This window comes from Xenopus laevis, chromosome 2S (genome assembly GCF_017654675.1).
Source record: "Xenopus laevis strain J_2021 chromosome 2S, Xenopus_laevis_v10.1, whole genome shotgun sequence".
In the NCBI taxonomy this organism is placed as follows: Eukaryota; Metazoa; Chordata; class Amphibia; order Anura; family Pipidae; genus Xenopus; species Xenopus laevis.
This window is the reverse complement of record NC_054374.1, coordinates 134813390-134832383: the sequence shown is the minus strand read 5'-3', so window position 1 is coordinate 134832383 and position 18994 is coordinate 134813390. Positions and strand designations below refer to the sequence as shown.

At 40.8% G+C, this 18994-nt stretch overlaps 1 protein-coding gene across 1 annotated transcript; it reads right to left on the bottom strand.

Annotated features, from left to right (window-relative positions):
• Window positions 1–9889: 9889 nt before the first annotated feature.
• On the bottom strand, window positions 9890–14796 carry LOC496010 (uncharacterized). The gene is given in 2 exon segments (NM_001095277.1): window positions 9890–10242; window positions 14221–14796. Coding segments are annotated over 2 exon segments (735 nt in total). The 5' UTR covers window positions 14719–14796; the 3' UTR covers window positions 9890–10005.
• Window positions 14797–18994: the final 4198 nt, after the last annotated feature.

Below are 18994 nucleotides of genomic sequence, written 5' to 3'. Positions count from 1 at the left end.
TTGGCGAACCCCCCCCCCCAATCCTTTGCAAAAGATTCGGCCGAATACCGAACCCTAATATGCATATGCAAATTAGGGGTGGCAAGGGGGAAAACATTTTTACTTCCTTGTTTTGTCACGTGATTTCCCTACCCGCCTCCAATATACATATGCAAATTAGGATTCGGTTCGGCCGAATCCTTGATTGGTACATCCCTAATATTTACACATATAAATCACTAGGGATGCACCGAACTATTTTGGATTCGGCCGAACCCCCGAATCCTCCACAAAGGAATCTGAATCCTAGTTTGCATATGCAAATTAGGGGTGGGAAGGGGAAAACATTTTTTACTTCCTTGTTTTGTGACAGTCACACGATTTCCCTCTCCGTCCCTAATTTGCATATGCAAATTCAGTTTTGGTTCTGCCGGACAGAAGGATTCAGGCGAATCCGAATCCTGCTGAAAAAGGCCGAATCCCGAAACGAATCCTGGATTCTAAACATGTAAACCCCCCCCTCCCCAATATCCCCCTATACGTCTTAAACACTTAAATAGTGTGTCTAAATAATTTTTTTTAGGGGGGTCGTGTTTATGCAGCTCTTTTAAAAAAGCACCAACTGATTGAGCTTGTTACATTGGAGGCATTAGGGCTTACTAGGCTGCTGTTCACTGTAGGTGTAAATTGCCTGTTCTAAGCTGATTTAGCTAAAGGTTTTACTGCAATGTAAATGCATTCTTCTTTCAGCAGGTTACATTTCTTTTGCTGTGTTTCATGTTCTTCATTAATTGATGTTCCAGGAGTTTTGGAGCTCGGCTGTTGGGTTGTTGAGGTTTTCCCCACTAGAGGGCCCAGGTTGGTTATCCCTACTTCAGCAGGATATTTTTGTTTGGATTCCACTAGTAACCCTTGGCACCTACTTTATTAGTTATCAACTGCCACGTCTGTTAAAAACCAAATGTTAGTGGATAGATTTTAACAGAGATTGTAAAATGTCTTCATATTTTTTTGGCTACTGGGTGTGATAAAATTTCTATAAATACATAATAAAATTGTGATTATTTACAGAACTAGTGTCTAGTGTTTTTTTTTTTTAATTTAACCAAAGTAAGGCGTAGGCTAGACCAGGGGTCCCCAACCTTTTCTGGACTGGGGACCAGTGCAAAAAAAAAAATTTTTTGTTGTTGCAAGGGGTGGGGTCGGCAGCAAGTTTGGACGCGCCGGCGCCTCGTTTTTGTGCGCTGGGCTTGGAGGCCCAGTGCAGGAGTGTCGGTTGGGGACCCCTGAGCTAGACATTTTCTTGACGCAAGTTCTAGGGTACAACATAAGAATTGGTGGCATAAAGGGTAAGTAGTGCACCTGCCCATGCACTTATACTGATTTCAAGGGTCAAATTGAAAATTCAAATTTCACATTTTTTTTTATGGTCAAAACTGTCAAATTCGACTAAGGAGTTATCTAAACTCGATTCGAGTTTTTTTAAAAAATTGGAATTCAATTTTCGAGATATGTCATACTCTGGCCCTTTAAGAATTTAAATTTGACTATTCGCCACCTAAAACCTGCCGAAGTTTTACTTACATCCATTTACAGTAACGAAGGAAAAAAGATTTTGCTCTAATTTTTTTTTATTTCTACTTTACATGGATATACATTGACATTCCAGAAATCTTGAGTTATCACCATGACGTCCGTAGCAACTGAACTGTCAGTTTTAATCACGTTACATCATGTTGCTGTCATTTCCACATATATGATATAACCGTTCCATGGTGTGATGCACTACATCAAACTTCATATACTCTGAAACCTTGTAACCAGAGATGCAAATGGATAACTTTGGATTCAGATATATATATATATATTGATCCAAATCCTACACTACATATTCAAATTTTAAAATAGGTTTGACTAAGGAAAAGAGAATTTGTTATATTCCATTGTATAGAACACATTTATCAAGGGTCAAATTCATGTGAGTTTTTTTTAACTCCCATAAATTCAAAAAGTTGAAATTTATTAATAAAATAAAACTTTCAATATGAATTTAAACGATCCGAAAACTCGAATCGAATTTGATTCGAGTTTTTTTTCTCCAAAAAAAAAAACTATAATGTCAGGAAGGCTGCAAACATCTCCAAATTGATCCCAGGGCGTCCCCCATAGGCTAAAACAGTAATTTGGTGGCGAATAGTCAAATTTGAATTCTTAAAGGGCCAGAGTATGATATCTCGAAAATGGAATTCCAATTTTGACCATAAAAAAAATTCGAAATTTGAATTTTCAATTTGACCCTTGAAATCTTCCCATTCGTCACGTGATCTTAAAAGGAAAACATTTTTTGACATGAACTCTCTATTAAAATCACCAGACATCATGTCTCTCTAAAAAATTTTAGTGAGTTCTGGAATGGCCAATTTTAAGCAACTTTTCCATTGGCCTTTATTTTCTATAGTTTTTTGTTTTTTTTTTTTAAATCATTTGCCTTTCCAGCTTTCAAATGGGGGTCAGTGACCCCATCTAAAAAAAACAAATGCGTAAAGCTACACATATATTGTTATTGCTACTTTTTATTACTCATCTTTCCTATTCAGGCCTCTCCTATTCATATATCAGTCTCTTATTCAAATCAGTGCATGGTTGCTAGGACAATTTGGACCCTAGCAACCAGACTACTGGAGCGGCAAACTGAAGAGCTGCTAAATAACTCAAAAACCACAAATATTAAAAAGTGAAAACCAATTGCAAATTGTCTCAGAATGTCACTCTCTACATCATACTATACATTCATTTAAAGGTGAACAACCCCTTTAATAGTCTGACCCTGACTGTGATAGTAAGGAAAATTGTTCCTCACTAGCGTCAAAGAAATAATGTTCGCTCTGTGTAGCATGTAATGCTTAGGGTAGCAGAACATTCTATGATTCACTGGGGCTCATTTATCAACACTGGGCACATTTGCCCATGGGCTGTTACCTATAGCAACCAATCAGTGATTAGCTTTTTAAAGCCAGCTGCAAGTAGAACAATGAATGCAGCAATCTGATTGGATGCCATGGGTTACAGCCCATGGGCAAATTTGCCCAGTGTTGATAAATGACCCCCACTGTGTATTAGTGATGTGTGGGCCGGCCTGAAACGTGCAGGATCCGCAGGTTGGGGGCGTGTTCAGAACGTCTTACACACAACTTTCGCAGGTGGGTTTGGGCTGAACTTCACCATGCACCCACCCCACCTCTGACCTTTATATGCCCTGCTCCCGCCTTCAGTTGACACTTTTTGCAAGTGGGCTCCACCCCTTTCATGACATCAAATATGGGAAGGATGGTCATGGCTTGCTGGGTAAAGGTTGGCTCTGGGGCATGGTGCAAATTGCAAAAACATGGCAGACTGCACCTGTTTTTTGCACTCTATCTTCGGAGTGGTAAATAAGCCAGAGAATCTTCTTTTGCGGGTTTTATTTCATTAATGGAAGTGTGTTTTCCCCAACAGCATGTGACTATGTTGTCTTGCAGGGAATGGTTTAAGGGCCATGTGCCTTTTACTGCAAAACACATATCAAATATATTGACCCATGCCAATTTTTGTGGCCAAAAATTACCATGTTCATTTTACAAAGTTTGTCAAGTAATGAAAGTTTGAACACATTCCTGTGGTTTTTATGTTATTACACATTTCCCCCAAGAGACCTGCTAATCTTAAACTGTTACAATTCTTCTTCGCTTATTTTAAATTGTTACAAAAGTGCACCTGCCATGTATTCTGGGCTCTCTGCCGCCAAAAGCCAATTACGTTTTAGAAACGTTGTATCTTTTACTGGTTGTTCAGTGCAGGAGATCAAAGAGAAAGTCGGGACATTTCAGTAACAATCCAGGACTGCGAGTCGAGTTGTCAAAATCGGGACTGTCCTGTAGAGGTAAATAGCTGGCAAAACTCTTTATGTGCATGTCCTTGCATTAACAAATCAAATTTCCAAAAAGTAGGCAAGCGTCACCACTTATCTTTGGTTTTAGGATCAAATACTTTTTTTTTTTTTTTTAACAGGTTTCCTTTTTATTGAATTTCAAAAATGAGGGATACAGAAAGCAAAAAGGGGGGGAAGGGGAAAAAAGTCAAAGAAAAAGAAGGTACAATAACATCATTTCTTCAATAGCATAAGATCATATATACAGTAAATAACAGTACATCAATGCTACGTAGCACCTAAGTGAATATCACACCACAGTTCCCACACCTTCGGAAATTTAACTGGGCTCCCAGAGCTTCATAAGTGAGTGTAAGTAACGGAAGCATGCTATTAACATAATGTATCCACGCTTTCTTAACAGGAGGGTCTGGGGAGATCCAGTGCATCACCAATATTTTCTTTCCATAGAATAGCAATGTCCTCACAGTTAGTCTAGTGTGAGTGGCAGGCAGAAGATCCTCAACTATCCCTAAAAGGCAACATTCAGGATTATATACATTAGGCACCTCTAGGGCTTCTGAGATATACATACACACTTCCTTCCAATAAACCACTATTTTCGGACCGGCCCATACCATATGCCAGAAGGAACCATCAATTATATGACATCTTGGTTCTGCCAATCTGCCCATTCAAGCTAATTTATTAGGAGTAAGGTAGGTACGTAGCAGAAACTTATGCTGAATTAACTTATCCCTGGCTGAAATCAAAAGGTTGTATAAGTGCCCTGTCACTTTCTCCCATTGGTCGCTAGTAAGGGTTGCTAGATCCATTCTCCATGTGTCATAAAAACGGGGAAGGTATTGTAAGCAGAAGATTGGCGTACAAGTAGGAGGTCAACTTGGAAGGATGAGGCTGACGTAAGTAGGTAAGTATCGCCGGTTCTGATAAATTCCCTAATATACCACTGAATTGTGAGTGAAACATATGTCTCAATTGGAGGTATCGAAACATGGGAATCGTAGGGATGGCTACGTTTTGCTCCAATTTGATTTTGTCCACAAATAGTTCTTCAACTATTAAGTCTCCTAAATACTTAAGCTTCTAGGGGACCCAGTATTCGACTGCTTCGGCTCTGTAGAAATGTTGCAACTAAGAGTTATTCCATAATGGGAGATATGGGGACTTGAGAGGGAACTTAATACCGGCTAATTTCATAGCACTTTGCCAAGCTTGGTAAGGTGCCAGCATACAGGGGGGCAGAGTTGGGTAATCTTTTAGTTTCCTAAAGGGGCAATTTCGTAATGCCTCTAGCGAACCTACCCAATGAGCCTGAAGTATGACATTAGGATTATCTTGATCCTGTGTGAGCCACCAATGAATGTAGGCTAATTGCGATGCTAGGTAATCGTAAAGGAAGTTTGGTAGCCCAAGGCCTCCCTTGTCATAGGGCACCGTCAAAGCCTTAGAGGATACCCGAGGTACCTTATTGTTCCACAAAAATGGAGTAATCAAAGATTGAATCCCCTTGCAGATCTCCCTGGGTAGTGGAATTGGACTGTTATGGAACACATAGAGATATTTGGGCAAATACACCATTTTAATCAAATTGACCCTCCCCCACAGTGTCAGTGGCAGAGAACCCCAAACCGAGAGGGCCAATTTAAGTTTTTGAGTGATAGGTGTAATATTCATAGGGATGAATTGGTCGGGCTCACGATGGATGTGAATACCCAGGTATTTGAAGGACACCACTGATTGTAAACGAGTATCTGCTATTGGACCAGGGTAACTCACAGGATCTATGGGGAATATAGGGGATTTTTCCCAATTAATACGTAACCCCGCATAGGTGGTAAATGAGTTAAAGATCTTAAAGGGCATGTAAAGGCAAAAAAATAAAATCCCATTTGTCCTTTCTTTAATGAAAAAGAAACCTATCTCTAATATACATTAATTAAAAAATGTGTACCGTTTTTATAAGAAACCTGACTGTATGCAGTGAAATTCTCCCTTCATTTGCTGCTGTGGATAGGAATTGTCAGACAGCCCCTAACTGCTGAGCAGGGAAACAATCATACTTATGAACAGCAGGGGGAGCCCCCGCCTTACTTACCAGCCATGCAGAACTCAAGCAGCTTTGTTTATGATGATCCCTAAGCAGCCCAGACCACACTGAGCATGTGCACAGTCTTAGTCTTGCAAAGATGTTTAACAAAGTAACAAGATGGTGACCCCTTGTAGCCAACTTTGAAAGCATAAATTATTTGTTTGATTAGGCTCGTGGTGCAGTAAGTTCATGTTTATATTTAGTATACAAAATACAGCATTTCTAGCCTTATTCTATTTTAGACTTTACATGCCCTTTAAGGACTGTCTGCAGCGAAGGGCCAGGGTCTTCTAGATATAACAGGACATCGTCCGCATACAAAGATATTTTTTCTACTATGTTTCCATACCTCAGCCCTTTTATCAAGGGGGAATCTCGAACCATTAACGCAAGGGGTTCAATTGCCAATGCAAATAGCATCGGTGAGAGTGGGCAACCTTGGCGTGTGCCTCTCTGTAACTGAAATGGAGGCGTTATTACTTCATTAACCTTGATTTGCGCCCTAGGATGTTTATACAATAATTGTATCCATTTAATGAACGGATCCCCTATCCCAAATTTCCTAAGGACCATCCACAAGTATCGAATCGAATGCCTTTTCTGAATCTAATGCAACTGCTATTCTTGAGCCTGGGTTATCATGGGGTACCTGCAAATAAAATAAAGTCTCCTAAGGTTAACATCAGTTCATCGGCCCGGCATAAAGCCCGTCTGGTCTGGATTAACCAACAGGGAAATCACTGATGATAATCGAGTGGCCAGCACCTTAGCTAATATTTTCGTGTCTGTATTTAAAAGAGACACTGGCCGGTATGAGGCACAGAATTCTGGGTCCTTACCCTCTTTATGTATTAGTACAATTAATGCTGAATAAAAAGACTGCGGACGTTGGTTGAGTGAGAATAGTGTGAAGGGAACCCATAATTTCTTCCCCCAGTGCTTTGTACCATTCGCTAGGTACCCATCACGACCTGGTGATTTAGAGCTGCCCATAGATTGAGTGGCATCTCTAATTTCCTGTAAAGCGATAGGCTTGTTCAGAAATTGGGCATGTTCCCTAGGCAATTGTGGGAAGGGGATGGCGTCAAGAAAGTTATTCAGTTACAAAGTTTACTTTAAGGTTTGCTGGAAACAAACGGTTAGAAACCAAGTGTTAAAGGAGATGTAAAACCTTTGTAGCCAAGAATGTGTTGAATATTGCCCACACCGGTGTCTGATTTATTAGGAAGGAATGGATGAAAATCCAAGACTGACGCTGGTTCACAGCCTGCTTAGGAACTACAACATCCGAGACAGCCTTGAGGAAGAACAGATTGAAACTTCTCTCCTCCCCCCCCCCTCATTTTTGGTTCATCTTAAGATAAAGCTGCTGCAGCAAGTGAGCTCCACTACCCATTCTCTATTTACCTTACCTTTTCCAATGCACTTACCCCTTTCCTACGTCTAGATAATTGTTGCACAACAAAGATGATTGTAAATGACTGCAGGAAATGCTTGTTTTTATTAAAAAATATATATACTTTTAATAAAACCAAACATTTCCTGCAGCATAAGTATAATTGTGTGGGAAATAAAAATGTATTCCATCCAGTACGAATACTGCTGCTAGTATGTGCAATCTGCTGTCTTCTATCTGTTGCTTAAAGGAGAAGGAAAGCTAACAAAGCATGTTAATTGCCAATAGATTAGCCACAATAGTACAAGATATAATACTATATTTATTCTGTAGAAAGCTTTACCATACCTGAGTAAACAGCTCTAGAAGCTCTCTCTGTTTGTTTAGGATAGCAGCTGCCATATTTTCTTGGTGTGACATCACATCCTGCCTGCGTTTCCCTGCTCACTCATAGCTCTGGGCTCAGATTACAGCAGGGAGGGGGGAGGGAGGGAGAGAGAGGAGCCAACTGAGCATGCTCAAGCCCTGCCCTGGAGGTTTAAAGGACCAGTAACATCAAATTTTTTTTTTCAAAAATTCGTTAGTACATAACGAAAAAATAACACCAACACAAATTAAAATTTAAAATAGCAAAGCCTTTATTAAGAAATAACTTACAGAAACTCCACTTCCTGTCCTCTTCAGAAACGGCGAAAAGGCGACCATCCTTCCTGCAGCGCTCGATTTGTCCTCCCTGGCTAGCTCCAATATTCTACTGACAGCGTGTGAAGTGAGGTGAAGAGAGTTGAAGCTGCGGATCAAGACCCTGCGGGACCGACACATGAAGACCTTTCTGCTGTACGAGTGCAAGAAAACCAACTGGTGCAGGCAGCCAAAGATGCAGACAGTTTCCTGGGAGCAAGCGGTTCTCCCTCCACAGGCAGCGGAGCGCTGAGGTGTCACCCGGCTGACTGAGAAGAGAACCTGGCAGAGCGACTTCAGGAAAAACTCAGGTTCCGGTTGAGAGAAGCAGTCCTGATTCCGGATCTCTGTCCCCATGCCCTCCCGGTTGCACACAGTTGATCCCAGTATGGGACGACGAATGGGACGATAGTAGCTCCACTGCGGCCGAGGAACCAGCTGGTCCGACGTGTGGCAGTTACGAAGCAGACCAAGTTCAAGGGCATAAAGAGTTACATCTCGTACAGACTCCTCCCCAGTCACACGGGGCTGCAGGTTCACCGCCGCTACAAACACTTCGACTGGCTCTACGCGCGTCTCCTCTACAAGTTCCCCGTCGTGTCGGTGCCGCGCATCCCGGAGAAACAGGCCACGGGGAGGTTCGAGGAGGATTTTATCTCCAAGCGCAGGAAGGGGCTGGTGTGGTGGATGGATCACATGTGCAGTCACCCGGTGCTGGCGCGATGCGACGCCTTCCAGACTGGCCGTAAGTCTCCCCCTGTCCTTTCCCTCGCACTGAACTGTGGAGATACTGTGATCAACTGTGTGCAACCGGGAGGGCATGGGGACAGAGATCCGGAATCAGGACTGCTTCTCTCAACCGGAACCTGAGTTTTTCCTGAAGTCGCTCTGCCAGGTTCTCTTCTCAGTCAGCCGGGTGACACCTCAGCGCTCCGCTGCCTGTGGAGGGAGAACCGCTTGCTCCCAGGAAACTGTCTGCATCTTTGGCTGCCTGCACCAGTTGGTTTTCTTGCACTCGTACAGCAGAAAGGTCTTCATGTGTCGGTCCCGCAGGGTCTTGATCCGCAGCTTCAACTCTCTTCACACGCTGTCAGTAGAATATTGGAGCTAGCCAGGGAGGACAAATCGAGCGCTGCAGGAAGGATGGTCGCCTTTTCACCGTTTCTGAAGAGGACAGGAAGTGGAGTTTCTGTAAGTTATTTCTTAATAAAGGCTTTGCTATTTTAAATTTTAATTTGTGTTGGTGTTATTTTTTCGTTATGTACTAACGAATTTTTGAAAAAAAAAATTTGATGTTACTGGTCCTTTAAACCTCCAGGGCAGGGCTTGAGCATGCTCAGTTGAAATCAGGAAGTCTGATACAGAAGTCCATGTGTACACAATAGAAGGAAAGAAATGCAGTGTTTCTTTTGACAGAGGACTCAGAGCAGCATTACTTTGAGAGTTTACTGTTATATTTATATAGACCTTTCTAATAAACTTACTTAACTTTAGCCTTTCCTTCTCCTTTAACTTACAAGAATGCTGGGAGTTGTAGGAGGCAAAAGTAAGGCACAGTTCTGCCTGGAATAAAATAGACCTTGGTAAATCTAATTTTGGGGCTCCCAGTGTCAACAATGAACAGCTTTTGGAAAAACAGGGTCCAGGTTTGGTACACACAGGTGTTTCTCCTGCATTGTAGGCCATTATCCTGTTATAACAAGAACAAAGCTAAGTTCACTTGCTATTGGTAATAATTCATATGTAGTTAATGTAGACAGATATAGGGAGAAGAAGAAAGACAGACAACCTACAGAACACTGGTTACATATAAAAAGTGGGACAGTGGTTTAATTAAAATGTATTTATACAGATATATTTGAACAGAACACTGGAATTCTCACAGACAGAGACTGAAGGAGAGTATTGTACCTGCTGGATAAGGAAATGTTATTTTACAGCGTAACCAATTATATGAGGTTTCACTGGGCTGAACTTATAAGGCGCTTGGATGTGTCGTAGTTTAACATCGGAGAACTTGCCACTTTCCAGGTATTTCCAGGTCTCTTTTGTCAGCTTGCACCCGTCTCCAATGTATTTCCAAGTTGGATCCAAGATTCTCTGGAAAAAATAATTCCAGGATGCAGGGTCTGCTCTTACATGTTCCAAAAAATAGTAGGCCCCACCCTGCAATTAGAAGTTAGAAAATGAACAGTATTGTATTAGCAAATTAATTATCAAATACATTCCACATCCAATTGATATCGGAAATATTTTCAGCTTAAATGTGTTCATTTAATGAAGTTCATAATGAGTTCATTTTCCAAACACTTTTTCAATTGTTTTCAGATTGTTCCCCAGAATTAAAGACTTTTTTCAAATACTTTCCATTATTTATTTTTTACAGTTTTTTCAAAAGTTTAAAGTTGAATGTTCGTATCTCTGGTGTTTAGAGTCTGCACCTGAATTACTGAGCTGACTCAAACGGTTACAATTTTGCAACGTTTAGTTGATACATTTCTCAGCAGCTGCTTTTAGAAGGTGAAAAATGAAACATTACACTTGAATATTAGAAAAACAGTCACACATAGAAAATAGAAAGTAATTGGAAAAAGTCGTTATTTCCGGTGAATTATCTGAAAGCAACTAGGTGTTTGAAGGTGAACAACCCATTTAAAGTAATTTAATTTTAAAGTTACTATATGCACTGCCACAGTAATTATACACCAAGTAAACCCATAGCCCTACATCAGTTACTGCCAGTTACCAAAACTTATTGTGGTTATGCTACATATTTAGACTAAGCAAAATATATAGTGAATAAAGTACCCCCTCTTGTAAAATATAAGGATATTATAAGTTACCGAGGAGTTTCATGACCATATAAAAACACGAGGCCGAAGGCAATAGAACTCAGAGGTATCTCGGTAATATCTTATAATATTCTCATATTTAGCAACTGGGGGTACTATATTTATTATAATACACACATTTCAGTGAGTCATGTGACAGAAATTACATCAGAACTCACCGTTTATAACTGATGACATCAGAACTCATTTATAAGGATATAATTTACAAGATATTCATGGCTTTTGTGTATTATATATTATTATAATACACAAAGAATAATAAATATCCTTTATATTATATCCTTATAATTGGTGCTCAAAGAATAATGTACCCCCTGTGTAAAAGCAGTAGGCCTTGGGCCTCATGGAACTCCTTTGCGACGGATAATATCCTTATAATTTACAGTAGGGGGTACAATATTCACTATAATCTTTTTTATGGCTATAGTATGGCTATAGTGCCTGTCCCTTCTCAACGCAGACTCAGCTTGAGAAGGGAGTCTAATCTCCCCTCACCCATGATGTCCCACCATCAATTCAGTCAGACACAGAAAGCACAGCCACAACACATAAATGACAGTTACTTTGAACTGCCACAGTCCATTGTAAACAAAGTCAAAAGTGAATGTCCATGTTTCAGCCCACCGACCTACAGCTTTTGGGCCTCCCTGGGTATCACCAATACACACGTTAATGCTTTAGGGCTGAGCCAACTGCAGCACAGGGGTTTTTTTTTGGTTCTTGGTAATATTTCATACTCTAAGGATTCCCCATGGATACACAGATATGTCTTTTTTGCAGTCGAGCTGTGCTAATGAGGTGAGTTGAGAAACTGGGCTGAATTTCTGGTTTTTAACATATCTAAGTTATGTATGTTCTGCACTACAATTGAATTACTATCAGTGCAGCCTTTCTAGCTGGAATTTCTAGATGTGTCCATGAATTTTTGTTTAAGGACAGGACTCGATGATGGGTTTTGACCCGACACGTCGCAATGCGTCTAAACGCATGCGATGTGTCGGATGGTTTACTGAAAACGGAAGTGAAGGAGAAATCGCATGTTACAACTACATTAATCCGACTGTCGGATGAAATCACAGCTCGCTTTTAGCCAAAGTTATAGCCAAAGGGGGACCTCCTAGAACCTATTTGGCGTCAATTGGTGGACTTTGAAAAATCTAAGTTTTTTTTGGGGAAAAACTTTGAATCGAATTCTATCTAATGCGCTATTCCTTTAATTCGTACGATTCTAATTTGGCCAAATACGTACCTATTCGATCGAAAACGGGCCCATTTTGAATTAGAATTCCGAAGTTTTTTCAATTCGAAATTCGACCCTTGATAAATATGCCCCTAAAAGTTCACACAAAGGTGAACAACCCCTTTAAAAGGTGCAACATTGTAATAGGGTTGAATTCATATTTTCTTATTCATTTAAATTCTTCCTTCAGACTACTGCAACTCCAATGTGACAGCCTTTTCTCTACAACAGGAGCCAGAAATGAGTACATGTTGCACCTATGAGTGATGCCATGCTTGTACATATTCCTGTGTTATCAGTTGTCCTTTAGATTGTAAGCTCCTTCCTCTTATCACTTGTACAGCACTGTTTACAAAAAGGGTTAACCATGTACATGTACAATGCCTTTCAATCCAATAATTACATTTTTCAAGCTTCTTCCTCTCCTTCTGCAGATTCATGCTGCAAAGGTTACTGTTCTACAAATACACTCAGATGTTTGGATGGTATGTGTGGTCAGGAATCAGGGAGAGGGAAGAGTTAATGGGAAGGCTAGTGTGGAACATGGCACAGGGCCAGCTCAAGGGAAAAGGCCGAGTCATGCCTGTGTATAAGCTTTATAGGCAACACGTCCCTCTTACACACTAAATGGGGGACAGGCAGGAGGAAGAAACAGGAGCACATTGTAAAAAGGTTGCACCAAAGACATTTTATGAGATATAAAGAATATTGCCATGGCCATTGTACAATTTTCCTGTGCTTGTCTTTACTGCCGAAAGCATGGCTCTTCATTTTGGAACAAGGTTTCTTTGTTTGATCTATGCCCTGCGGCTACAGAGATACTGTGCAAAGAAGGGCTAATGCTGGCCATAGACGCAAAGATCTGATTGTACAAATCCTCAATTCGTATGATTTTTGGACCGTGTGTGGAGAGTCCCGACATTTTTCATATGGTGGAGATTGGTCGTTTGGTCGATCAGACAGGTTAAAAGATTTCTGTCGGCTGCCGATAATATCTCTGCGTGTATTGCTGATCGTATGATTATCAGTGGGAGACTGTCACTAGCTTTGGTTGGACATAACTTTTGTACGATTGCTGTCAGGGGCAGAACATCGGCTGATCTTTTACTGCTTTATTTGATTGGAATGGTTAGTGGCAGGTCGGGAGATGGGGAAGTCCGATTGTTCAAGGATTCGTACGATCGGGTCTTTGCGTCTGTGGCCAGCTTAAGGGTCCCTCCCCAGTGCATTTTCAATGTTTTTTTTTTTTTCCTTCTTCTATACAGAATTTCACTGAATTCCAGCACATATTTTGGGTTACACTGCAACTGAAATAAAAAGTGTTTTTGTTTCCATGGAGGCAGTGTTTCTTGGCCAAAGGGCATATATGGGGCATATTGCTTCTGCCCCAACCCAGATTGCTTTATGTGTGAATTGCAGGACAATTAATATGGGTCCCAATATTATTCATATAAAATGTAGAGAAATCAATCCTTTATATTACTTATAATACACGAGCCATGAATAATATTCTGTAAAATATATCCTATAACGGTGACTAGTGATGTCATCAGTTATAAACGGTAACTAGTGATGTCATCAGTTATAAACGGTGAGTAAACTTTTGTGTTATAATAAATAAAGTACCCCTTGCTGGAAAATATGAAGATATTAGAAGTCACCTCGGAGATCCATGACCTGTATAAAAGCACGCAGTCTTATATTTTACAATAGGGGGTACTTTATTCACTATATTTCGTCCCACTTCACCCTTTTGTAATGTGTGTATGTGGGTTTTAATTGTTTTGTAATGTATTTTGAAAAATGAAATATTTTCAGGCTTTAAGGTGACGAATGGCCGAAGTCGAAGTTTTAAAGAGACAGTACTTCAAAAAAATTTGACCTTCGAAATTTCAAAGTTTTTTCAACTTCGAACCAAAGTTGGACTATTCGATGGTCGAAGTAACCAAAAATTACTTTGAAATCGGAAGTTTTTCACTTTGAAACTTCACCTCGACCTTTGATCAATGTGCCCCTATGTGTCACGTTGTTATTATTAAGCGAGCAACTCACAGGCTTCAGAACTCGCAGCACCTCGCTCAGCACCGCCTCCACTTCCCTCACAGAGCACAGGACCAGAGTACAGACCACCGCGTCCATGGAACGGTCTCCCACAGGGGCCATATCCTCCCCGGGCGCCACCACAAAGCGCTGGAAATGGACGTGTTGACTCTCCGCCAAACTCCTGCCCAGGAACGACTGGAAGTTGGGGTTGGGATCCACACACGTGACTTGGCTGCCCGGCGGATAGTATTGGAAATTGGCCCCCGTGCCGCAGCCCAGCTCCAGGATAGACACTTTCCCAGAGGCACCGGCGAAGTCACTCAGGTTGCTGAACAGTTTCCTCTTCTCGTCTCCCATTTTCCTGTTGTATTCCTTAGTAAAGCGTTCCAGTAAGTACGGCAGCACCTTCTTGGCGATCCTGTCCCACAGCCCCAGAAACGCCAAGACATGCACGGGCAGCGCCACCAGCCCCACACACACCTGCAGCAGTACAATGTGCAGCGCCATCTCCAACTAATAAGGATGGGGACCTGGATCTACAGCTGACTTGCGCGTTCCTGTAGCTTCCGCTCAGCAAGGCGAGCGCGCACCCTGAAGGCACAACCACTGTAGCCAGAGAGGGGCGTGATTGTGTCGGACGGTTCCATTGTTACTGGGTCAGAGGGACTGGGGAGTATGACCTACCGACATCAGCCCATCCATCACCATGGAGATTTACTGACAGTCTGTAGTGCCATTTGCTCTGCTACATTTCCCTAGTACGTCAGAGAAATGCCAGGCTGGGTTGCCAGGTGTAATTTTCAAAATCAGCTACAAAAGGAGCCAAGAGTAGGGTTGTCACCTGGCCGGTAAAAATGATGGTTGACCCCAATGTTATTAATAGGGAAAAATGATTACTATAAAGGAAGGCCGGTATTTTTTTTTTTCCAAAAAAGGTGGCAACCCTAGACGAGAGTCACTTTAAAAGTAGCCCAAAAATAGCACAATATGTGCAGTGAAAAAAAAAAGTCTAAAAAAATTAATTGATGTGAAAAATACACCTTTTTCAAATTTTCACTGATTTGTACATTTTTCCATGAAGTAAAATGGGACAGATTCATCCATCATTGGGGGTAACTACAGAGGGGGGCCCTGGAGGTAAAATAAGGCCCTAATACATATATAATTTCAATAAATATTGGTAAAACAGGTCAACCTCTAGACATTTTGGTGGCCAGCAGATTTTTGCCCCAAAATTGCCTGAAATTGAAAAAAGGCACCAGAAAACACAGAGATCAAAATCTAGTAACTCCTGACTTCTACACAAGTCAGTCCCACTGCATGCTGAGTATTGTAGTCTTACATTAAACTTGGAAGTTGGCAAATTGTTAAACAAAAACTACATTACCCAAAATGCATTTGGAGACACAGGCTTGGCACATTAGGGCAACAAAAAACTTTTGCTGGTTTCTAAAGTACAAATCAGCCAAATGCCCAAAATGTAGCCCAACACCGTACCTTGGCTAGTTTGTACTTTTAAAACCTGCCTGGGCTTTAAATTGGTAGCCCAATTTGGCTGGAACCCAGCCAACCTGGCAACCCTGATGCCAGGGCACAGTCCTTGTGGGTTATACTAAGAGGGAGTTCAGAATGTTACAAAATATGTATGTTTAGAGTTTTTTTCCCAAAAATGAAAAAAGCAAAAGTATATTAAAAGTAATTTATTAGGACAAAAAGTGGCCTAACGCGTTTTGTGCCTGTTGGGGCACTTACTCATACAGGCACAAAGCGCATTAGACAATTTTTACCCTTGGACTGGGCTGGATTGCGGGGGTTCCCTCGGATTATTACTTCATATACAGGCTGTTTAATATACAAGGTATGGTGCCCCACCTTTATTCAAACTTTACGATGGGCAAAATATGCACCTTTTTTTCCTGGGAGTTCAGAACATTCCTACAGTGTAGGACAAGCCCTTGTTGTGCTGGTCGTGTAGAAATCTGAAACATTAAAGGGGTCGGTCTCCTTCGATATAATGAACGTTAATATAATTTAGAGATTGTTTTTACAATTTGCAATTGGTCTGCATTTTTTATATTGATTTTTTCATGTTTTATTCAGCAGCTCTCCCGTTTGCTATTTCAGCAGTCATCTTGATACTATGGTTCCAATTACTTTAGCAACCAGAGAGTTGTTTGAATGACAGGCTGATATACTGAATAGGAGAAGGACAGATTATTACAGGTAATAAAAACTTTGATTAACAACAGAATTGTAGCCTTCAAGAGTGTTTTGGCAGCTGGGGTCAGTGACCCCAATTTGAAAGCTAGAAAGACGCAGCTGAAAGTTGGTTTTTCAAATGTGGTTGAACAGTGTGGCCAATTTCAACTACACTACTATCTGGATATATATTCCAGGTTAGTGGGTGGGGGTTCTACCAGTGCCGGGCCAAGTCAGCCGGGCGCCCTAGGCAACCACAGCCCTTTAGCAGTAAAGTTCTGTGTCTCCAAAGATGCCCCAGTAGCTCCCCATCTTCTTTTCTGCTGATTCACTGCACATGCTCTGTGCTGCGGTCACTTACTGAGTTTAGGGACCAACAAATAATATACAGCAGTACACATACAATATAAATGTCAAAATATAAGGCTGATTATTAATTAATACCCATAAGTACTTCATGGCAGCACAGAAACCAGTGCAACTAGCATCAGAATTTAATAATCAGCCCTGTAGCATCAGCTTATATTACAGACAAACCTAATTTTCTGCTTGATGATTTAGACTACCCCTAAGCTTAGCTTCTCAACAGCTGCTCAGAGCCCACTGAGCATGTGAGTGTCACAGACACAAGATGGTGACCCCCTGTGACAAGTTTGAAGTCCTGGATCATTGCTGTTATTGACAAGCTGAAACTTTAGGCTGGTGCAATAAGTTTAATATATAAAATATGGCATTTGTAGCCATAGTCATAGTTAGGGTTTAGTTCTCACTTAAGGTGGCCATACACCAGCCAATAAAAGCTGCTGACAGACTGATTCAGCAGCTTATTGGCCCGTTTATGGGGCCCTCCGACAGGCTTCCCTGATCTATATCTGTTTGAAAATCGACCAGATGTCAATCAGACAGGGCTAAAAATTCCGTTGGATGGTGGACCACATCTGTTCATTGATGTGGTCCCACAATCCGACTGCCGATATACCTGTCGCTATGATCCGATCATTGGGCCCTAGGGCTCACAATCTAATCAGTCCATTATCGCCCACCTCAAGGGGCAGATCTCTCTGTGTATGGCCACCTTTAGACAGGCAGGCTGAAGATACAAAAGAACTGGTCAGATTTTAAGTTTTACAATCTGTAGTAATTAAAATCCAATTTTTCTCTCCCAGTTAGTTTATTAAAGGGGCAGCAGTCCCAATGTAATAAAATACATTGGGAAGCACTTTTTACTTAAACAAAGGACACAGAACCTCTAGGGAGGTGCAACCCTAACTTTTGTGATCAATGTGAAAATAAAAAAAAGGTTTTGTATCCAGTTAAACATAATTCATTCACTTTTTCCCTGCACTGGTATGAGTTTGAGAACTACAATTTATATAAATAGTAATGTGAGAAAGTAAATACACACCGTGTAAAGTGTTTTTTTTTTTTTTACCATGTGTACATATCATTATTCAAACAATATATAAAGATAATGGAACTGAATAAAAGAAGTTAACTGACTTTGCAACCATAGTGGCATGAACATCATTTGTTGTAATGACCAGATTGTACTAAAGCATTTGATTTAGATGGAGAATATCAAAACGGTAGATCACAGATAAGGACTTGGAATTCCCAACTGATTCTATTAAAATGTTGGTTGAAGACTTTAAAGGCAGGGGCATGTTGCATCAGCAAATATGGAAGTGAAGTAGAAGGGTAGAATGCACCCATACACACGTATGTCCATATCGTATCCACACATCCGGCCAGTGTATAAACACCACGAGGCAATGTTCCAAACACAGGGAAAAATCCCAGAGGATACACAATTATATTGTTAATGTGAATGAACAGTTCAACCCTATTCCTTACACCAACTGGAAATTAATAAAACATAATGACAGATCACAAAAACAAAGATCACAAATATTACTATGAGGGTTCTGAATATAGACAAAATTAATACAGGAAGCATAAATTCACTTTAATTCAAGCATAAAAATAATTTATTTAAAGCATGCCTTTTTTTCTAAAAACTCTGGAAAACATTTACAAGTACTTAGCAGTATTTAAAGGGATACTGTCATGGGAAAGCATGTTTTTTTCAAAACGCATCAGTTAATAGTGCTACTCCAGCAGAATTTTGCACTGAAATCCTTTTTTCAAAAGAGCAAACAGATTTTTTATATTTAATTTTGAAATCTGATATGGGGCTAGACATATTGTCAGTTTCCCAGCTTCCCCAGTCATGTGACTTATGCTCTGATAAACTTTAGTCACTCTTTACTGCTGTACTGCAAGTTGGAGTGATATCACCCCCCCCTTCCTCAACTTTATGCTACATATTTCTTGCTTGTGACTTGTTTTCTTTTGTTTATTTGACAGCATTTCCAACAATGTGGGGAACTACGGGCTTTATAATAGCGCGTGTCTGAATATGTCACTGTAGAGAATTTAGCATTTGCTAGCTCCTTCCTGGTGAATTTTCTTAAGTCACAGTCAGCAAAAACAAGTTTCTATGTGGGGTTTAGAATTTCCTCAAAGAAGCAGGGCCAGCTAGTTTCATCTGAGGAAGCCACGTGTTCCAGAAACAAGAAAGCTC